This window comes from Choloepus didactylus, chromosome Y (genome assembly GCF_015220235.1).
Source record: "Choloepus didactylus isolate mChoDid1 chromosome Y, mChoDid1.pri, whole genome shotgun sequence".
NCBI classification, from domain to species: domain Eukaryota; kingdom Metazoa; phylum Chordata; class Mammalia; order Pilosa; family Megalonychidae; genus Choloepus; species Choloepus didactylus.
The window spans coordinates 33,175,387-33,182,906 of record NC_051335.1 but is presented as its reverse complement, the minus strand read 5'-3'; the positions used below and the strand labels follow the sequence as shown (position 1 = coordinate 33,182,906).

At 46.1% G+C, this 7,520-nt stretch overlaps 1 protein-coding gene across 1 annotated transcript; it reads left to right on the top strand.

Annotated features, from left to right (window-relative positions):
• Window positions 1–334: 334 nt before the first annotated feature.
• SLC25A5 (solute carrier family 25 member 5) lies at window positions 335–3,021 on the top strand. The gene is made up of 4 exons (XM_037822841.1): window positions 335–465; window positions 1,400–1,886; window positions 2,065–2,205; window positions 2,620–3,021. The coding sequence occupies exons 1-4, from the start codon at window positions 355–357 to the stop codon at window positions 2,775–2,777; spliced, it is 897 nt and encodes a 298-aa protein (XP_037678769.1). The 5' UTR covers window positions 335–354; the 3' UTR covers window positions 2,778–3,021.
• Window positions 3,022–7,520: the final 4,499 nt, after the last annotated feature.

Sequence of the window (7,520 nt, the reverse complement as noted above, 5' to 3'; positions counted from 1 at the left end):
CCTTCCTCCCCACTCCGAAGCCTCCCCCAGCATCCAGCATCCAGATTCTGGGTACTCCCCGGACCGCCCCTTCCTCCTGCCTGGCCAGGCGCTGCGGGGTAGCCAAAGTGGCCCCGCGCCTGGCGCTTGAGCTGGAGAGAAGCGACTCCGCCCTCCGCACGCAGAGCCACTCAGAGGCACTGCTGCCCCGCGCGCCAGGTTCCAGTGCCCGCCCCGGCCCGCCCCCGACCCCTGGCGCCTTGGCGCCGGCTCCCCGTATATAAATCGGCCATTTGCTCTTTTCCTCCCCAGAGCCCTGGAGTCGAAGCCGGTTCCTAGTCTCATTCTGTAACCTGCATCCTCATTCCTCTCAATATGGCAGATGCCGCTGTGTCCTTCGTCAAGGACTTCCTGGCAGGTGGGGTAGCCGCGGCCATCTCCAAGACCGCGGTAGCGCCCATCGAGCGGGTCAAGCTGCTGCTGCAGGTACGGCCTGAGATCCGAGAGCCCGACCAGGAAGTCGGGGGCTCCCCAGGGGCGGAGGGGATTACTGGGGAATCGTTCGGGGAAGTGGAAAGTTGAGTTGGCTGCAGAGTCGGACCAAAAAGCAGACTTGAGGGAGGTCCTTTAGTGACCTGAAGTTCTGGGTCTAGGAAGGGGCTGCACCCGGAGGGAGATGAGGGAGCCCAGGGCCGCGGCCCCTGCCCCGGGCTTTGGGATTTAAGGGCAGAGCCTGAAAGCCAGCGCTAGAAAGACGAACGCCGGGCCTTACCGGAGACCTCAAGGTCACGGCAAGGAGAGAGCCTGGCGGAGCCCATGCGAGCCGTCCCGAAGGCCGGGCCGCCTGCGGACGCGCTCAAACCTCGCCGGGCGGGAAGCGCATGTGCTTGCAACGGCCGCTTGCTACGGCCGCCCCCGCGCAGCCGCCGCCACTGTTCTCCGCCTGCCTGCCGCGCAGCGCGTCTCGCACGCTCCGGCCCTAGGGGGCGCTCCCGGACGAGCGCAGTGTGGTGGCGCCTCGGGTCACTTCTAGGAGAGGAGTAGAGGCGGAGCGGGAGAGAGGCAGCTCTGAAGACCTGGGGCCTAGGCCTTGGTCACCAAGGTGACTGTGTCCTAAGGTGGACTCACCCTAATGCCTTGGAACCTGGGTCTGATGGAGTGACCTTTGTCCCAGGTCTAAAGGTCACTGTTTGAGGGTGCCCCCTCCCCACCCAATGGTTTAATGCTTCTAATGGCTCAGATCACTTTTCCACCTGTGACAGCTTCAGAGCGTGAGGAGGGTCCAGCCTGTGTGGAGATAGAAGATTTGGGGGTGGGGGTGTTGGCACACCTTTAAGGACATTAGGAAGATAGCGTTTCTTCCCTTTCCCCTTCTACACAATTGTAACTGCCCCTGTTGGCCTCCTTCCTCTCTTGTCAGGTGCAACATGCCAGCAAGCAAATCACAGCAGATAAGCAGTACAAGGGCATTATAGACTGTGTGGTTCGTATCCCCAAGGAGCAAGGAGTCCTGTCCTTCTGGCGTGGTAACCTGGCCAATGTCATCAGATACTTCCCCACCCAGGCGCTCAACTTTGCCTTCAAAGATAAATACAAGCAGATCTTCCTGGGTGGTGTTGCCAAGAGGACCCAGTTTTGGCGCTATTTTGCAGGGAACCTGGCATCAGGTGGTGCCGCTGGGGCCACATCCTTGTGTTTTGTGTACCCTCTTGATTTTGCCCGTACCCGTCTAGCAGCTGATGTGGGGAAAGCTGGAGCTGAAAGGGAATTCAAAGGCCTCGGTGACTGCCTGGTTAAGATCTACAAATCCGATGGGATTAAGGGCCTGTACCAAGGCTTTAACGTGTCAGTACAGGGTATCATCATCTACCGAGCTGCCTACTTTGGTATCTATGACACCGCAAAGGGTAAGTTTGCTGTATGCTTTGAAGCTGTGTTCTTGCAAGACCATTTAAAAGATCATTATGCCAATCTTAATTGCCAAAGGAACCCAAGGTCATCCAGCGCAACCCTCATGTAGAGATGAGGAGAAAAGTTGGGAATGTGGAAAATGACAAGCCAGTAAAACTGCTTTCCTATTCTCAGGAATGCTTCCAGATCCCAAGAATACTCACATCTTCATCAGCTGGATGATTGCACAGTCCGTCACAGCTGTTGCTGGGTTGACTTCCTACCCATTTGACACTGTTCGTCGCCGCATGATGATGCAGTCAGGGCGTAAAGGAAGTAAGTTCAACTCAAGCAGATCATCAAGGATGTGGGCATGGGCAAGCTGTGGCCACAAACTGGAGACACCTGTCTTAAAAAGGCAGTCTTTTCAGGTCTCAAAATGGGACTGATAGCAGCTGTGTCTGCTGCACAGCTGCCTTTGAGCAGGCACATGAGATGACTATGAACGAGGGTGCTTAAATGGTATTATAGGTTAAGAACAGTGGGTAGTCTCCAGAACCCTGTTCTGTAGCCACGGCATTAATATTTCAGTGTCACCCATGCTAGTGTGTAAATGTTAGGTTTACAAAAAAAAAAAAAAAAAAAAAACTGACATTAGCTTTTAGAGCAGTGGGGCTCTTGTTCCAGCCTAGTAAGTCTTAGGGCTTTGATCACTTTTGGTCACCAACTCCATATCTTTATTCTTTGCAGCTGAAATCATGTACACAGGCACGCTTGACTGCTGGAGGAAGATTGCTCAAGATGAAGGATCCAAAGCTTTCTTCAAGGGCGCGTGGTCCAACGTTCTCAGGGGCATGGGTGGTGCTTTTGTGCTTGTCTTGTATGATGAAATAAAGAAGTTCACATAAGTTATTTTCTAGCGTTCCTCTCCTGTGAACCGGCATGCTGTATTATATAACATATCTTGAGCATTCTCAACAGATGATTGTCTATTTATCAAATGGCAACTATTTACTGGTTGAAAATGGGAAGCAATAATATTCATCTGACCACTTTTTCTCTTAAAGCCATTTCCATGATGATGGTGGGACTCGATTATATTTTTTATTTCAGTCATTCCTAATAAATAACAAATTTGAAGAAATAAAAATATCTGAAGTACAATTTTGCTTACTTACAGTTTGTTCTTTCCATTTTTGCATTTTTAGTAAAGGCTACCACTATGGGTTTAAGGTTCTCCTGAGATAGTTTTTAAAAACCAATCCTCAGCCCATTCACTTGTCAAAGAATAACTTGGTTGTGTGGCCCATAAACATTTCCAATATGTTAGAAAGATGAAATCCAGGCCCAGTGCATCCAGAAAACATTGGCCCATTGCCTTTGGACTGTCACAGCTGAATGAGTTGTCTCCAAAATGGGCTGTGTCCCCACCTTTCCTAGTCCTGTGGTTATTAGCCAAAGAACACAAGCTGAATTGTTCCCTTTAAAGTGGTTAAGTTTATAAGTTTCACCTCAAACAAAAAGAAATAGAAATAGATAAAATAGTAATTACTAGTTTTCTTCCAGTTGCCATCCTTCATCTTCACCTGGCTCAAACCATTTGTATTTAATCCTGCTCAAAGCAAAGGATTAGAGCTGGCACAGTTACATAGTGCTGAGATTCCAGTGCTGTTGGAGATTATGAGGGAAGCTAGACAATTGCCACCACCTCAAATTATGAAGAGGAAATGTAGCAGCTGGATTTTTGCCTAATGGGGTAATTATTAGCCCAGTCAATGGAGGACATCTATGTTTCTTTTGGATAAGCCCTCACTTGAGATCCACATGGGAATGTTTGTGATTTCTGTAGCTCTTGATTAGTGCTCAAAAATCCAGTGGATTTTGCCTATAATGTGAGATTTGTGTGAAGGGTAAAACACCATTCCTGTCAAGCCATGATATTAAAAGCAGAAAATAAGATAGGTGATCCATATGCATAGGGAATACTCATTCCTGAGGAACACAGTCCCCATGCTGACACACATAAGGGCTGTTTACAGATGAGGTCTGCATGGGATGCCTGAATGCCCAGGAGATCTGAGTCCTAAAAGTTTCCATCATGTGCCCTCTGGCCACGCACCTGAATGGAGGCATAGCTTAGAGAAGAACTATTTTGGTGTAAGATCTAACTATGAAAAAACTCTAAATGCCAGGCATCATACCAATTTCTCTGAGTGCTTTATTTTACTAAAGCCTCACAACACCCCTAGGAAATAAAGCTGGCACTGTTATATCCCCATTCTAAAATCTGGGCCCCGTCACCTCCACCTCCTAGCTGTGCTGTGTGACCTTGGGCAAGTTACTTAACTTTAAGCCTCTGTTTTCCTCCTCCATAAAGTGAGGACACTAAGACTGCCTCAGAGGGTTGTTGCAAGGATTAAATTATGCAAAGCATCCATCATAGAACATGTTATACATATATAATAAGCACTCTATAAATGGTAATTAAAATCATAATTATTAGGAGGCACTAAAGATTTCAGGGTCTCTAGTGTCAGAAGTCCTGGATTTAAATCCTGGCTCTCCTGCTTGTTAACTATAGCCTTGGACAGGTCACTTAATTTTCTCAAGCCACAGTTCCCTCATATGTAAAATAGGGACATTGTAAGGGTTGAGTAAGAGAAAGCGTGCAAAGCAATGGGTATGGCGTCTGGTAAGCATTCCAATGCGAGTTGGTTTTTTGTTTGGGTTTTTGTTTTTGTTTTTTTCACAATTAGGCACTCATTTTTGTGGAATGAAGACTTACCCAAGTACAGCAGCACCTAAAAATGAATTCAAGCCTGCTCTTCTTTTTCTGCAGCAGCCTATATATACTATATTTTGTAGTGTTTATATAAAGTAGACCTCAGCCTAGGCCCTTTTCAGTTGCAGGTTTTGTTCCTGAAAGGGGACAATAAGCTCTCCACTTAGAGCTGCAATCCACAATACAAGAGGTCCCAAGCCCCCCCTTTATGGTTATTACAATAGCTGTGGACTCACCGAGCTGGCAGCTATTAAAATAAACCTAGGACCAAGCATTAATGATCAGAAAGCAAGAAGTGGTGCCTCCTACAATTGGGTGGCTGACATAGATGAGGGTTTATTTTTTGTTTTGCTTTGTTTTTCTTTTCCTTTTTTTTATTTTTTCTATTCTTCTTGTCCAATGATTTCTGAAATTTAATTTAAAGACAAAGTGGTTTTAATCTCTCCAAGCTGTGCAGGATAGTGCTATAGAATTCATTATGTCCATTATGCTCATGTGAGCACTGATGGTACACAATCTTAGCAACACCCTAATTTATGCCGTTGTTTTGTTATTATTCAATGCCTAACAGGACCCACAGAGCCTGATTCCAGGTAAGAGAGACAGAATACAGGTCAGCTTGTGCACAGCTGCGCCTGCCATTCCAAGAGACCTCTCCACTCCGTCACTCGAGGCAGTGTGCTGCGGGTGCTCTGGACCTCCGGAGAAATAAACGAGGGGTGTCTTCCCAGAGGGGTGGTTTTCGTGGATTGTAAGTCATTTAAACCACTATTTTCTTATTAAAAGAGATGCTGCTATGTTATAAAGTCTATTGTACAATTAGAATGCTGTTTCAAAACCAAACTGCAACAAGCATGGTTATGTGTTACTGGCACTGCCCCCAGACCTCTCAGGGGGAACCCATTCAATCTCTTCTGCCATTATATATACTTTGCTGGAAATATTTGAAAAGTACTGCTGTACTGCCTAATATATTTTTTTCCAAGCATTGGTGTTACTGGGGTAAATTTCAAGTCTCTCTTTTGAAGTTTGGGAGAACAGTATTTCTAGTCTGTTTTTTTTTTTTTTAATTTAGGTTTTTAATACAGTTAATCTATGTACCTGGTAATAAAAGTCAAATAGTCAAAGAAAGATCTAAAATGAAAAGTGAACATCTTCTGGTCCAGCCTCTCCCATTCCTAATCCCCCTCCACCTAAGAAATCATTCGTAACAGTTTCTTGTATATCCATCCGAAAAGAATTAATGCATATTGTTGTGATTGTAGCTTGTTTGTTTGATCTGAGTTATATGCTGACCACCTGGATTCAAAATGGCATGATTCTTTTAGAGCAGTGTCAGACTGGGGGATGCCAGGACTTGCAGAAGCTGCCGGGAGACGGGAGGGGGGGGAGGGGGTAGCTTCTGGACTCGAAGCAAAGATTTCTAAGTGTGGCCCTTGATTAAAACCCTAAACCAGGACTTTTCTTTTGGGTTTTTGCTTGGGTCACTAAGTGACCTGTGGCAAGTCGCTTCTAACACCAGAGCCTCAGTTTGTTCAGCTGCAAAAGGAGGGATTTTGAGAGAAGACAAACTCTAAGGTCCCTTTCAGTTTGGACGGTTTCTGGCGCCATCATTTTTACAGAGAGCAAAAGCAGTGAAAGGACTGGGATTAGGCGATTTAGTCATTCCAGAGCGCATTTTTAAATATGTAACATAGTCGTAACTGAATAGTCTGACTCAGAGTAGTCATTTGCAGACTGTGTGGGTGAGTTGGCGTCGGCAAGTAAAATTACCAATGTAAAGATTTACATTAATTTGGGGACCACGAAGCTGAGCAACAAAATTACAGCTTGGGGTTTGGGTCAAAGGTGGTCTGATTTGCCTCAAAATAATTAACATCTGTCTTCTCAAATCCTCATCTTATTAAGTGTAATGTGCACTTCGGTATGCAGGTTGAGATTTATTTGAGCAACAACTATTGGATGCTGCAATTTCTGGATGCATAAAGGCCTTGTGTTCCACTCAAAATGTTCGGAGGAGCTTTCCTATCATTTCAGCCATTATTTGCTTTATGCGCAGGTGAACAAGGTCAGATGCATGGTACTCTTAGCCAAAGGCTTAAAAGAGACTTTGGTATCCCAGCAACAAATATAAACAGCGTTCAAGTGACGGATTGAGCGGTTGCTTTCACTGGACCCTGTTCGGAGACAAAACTGAGTTAAATTAAGGGAATCTATTAATCCATGGCTTTTCCATGACTGTCAATGAAGGGGACAGTGCAAGAGGGGCTTTAATTTGATGGTGAACATCCATTCTGGGGTTTCATTTCCTTGGGCAACTTTTGTAATGCAAAGAAGAAATTCAGCACTGCCGAGATTTAAGAGAACAAGCTGAGTCTGGTCATGTGACACATTTCTTGGCCTCTAATGCTTTTGCTCCCAGAATCGAGATGGCTGTGGTCGCAAAAGCATAACCAGAATGAAGTTGCTGCTAAATAGGTGTTGAAAGATCAACTTCTGCGGGTCATGGGTTTGCTCAGCTGGAAAAGAAATGGTTGGGATTGAAAAGGAAAGTTCTGTCTAGATGAGCTTCCATCGCCCTGCTTGCTGGGAATGAGTAGAGACATCTCACAGGCAGAGGCAGATATACTATGAAGCTGGTGATGCTTCAGCTTTGGAGCCACCCCTAAATCTACCAAAGTAAGGCAATTTTGTGTTTTTTTAAAAAGGGGTCCCAGATTACATAAGCTGATGACCCCACAAGACCTGGCTCCTGGAGCTAGAGTAGGTGAAGGGATTTGGAGCCAGCCTTGCACTTCAGGGCAAAGGCAGGACTAAGGTCTGGGACTTCCTTACCACTGGCTCTTACCACTGGCTCTCACCGTTGCTG

What these genes read in the sequence shown, in the direction of transcription:
- SLC25A5 (XM_037822841.1), top strand. Translation starts at nt 355, where the DNA reads ATGGCAGATGCCGCTGTGTCCTTCGTCAAGGACTTCCTGGCAGGTGGG. An exon ending in GGGTCAAGCTGCTGCTGCAG is followed by an intron (nt 466 to 1,399) that starts GTACGGCCTGAG and finishes CTCTCTTGTCAG; the next exon opens with GTGCAACATGCCAGCAAGCA. An exon ending in TATCTATGACACCGCAAAGG is followed by an intron (nt 1,887 to 2,064) that starts GTAAGTTTGCTG and finishes TCCTATTCTCAG; the next exon opens with GAATGCTTCCAGATCCCAAG.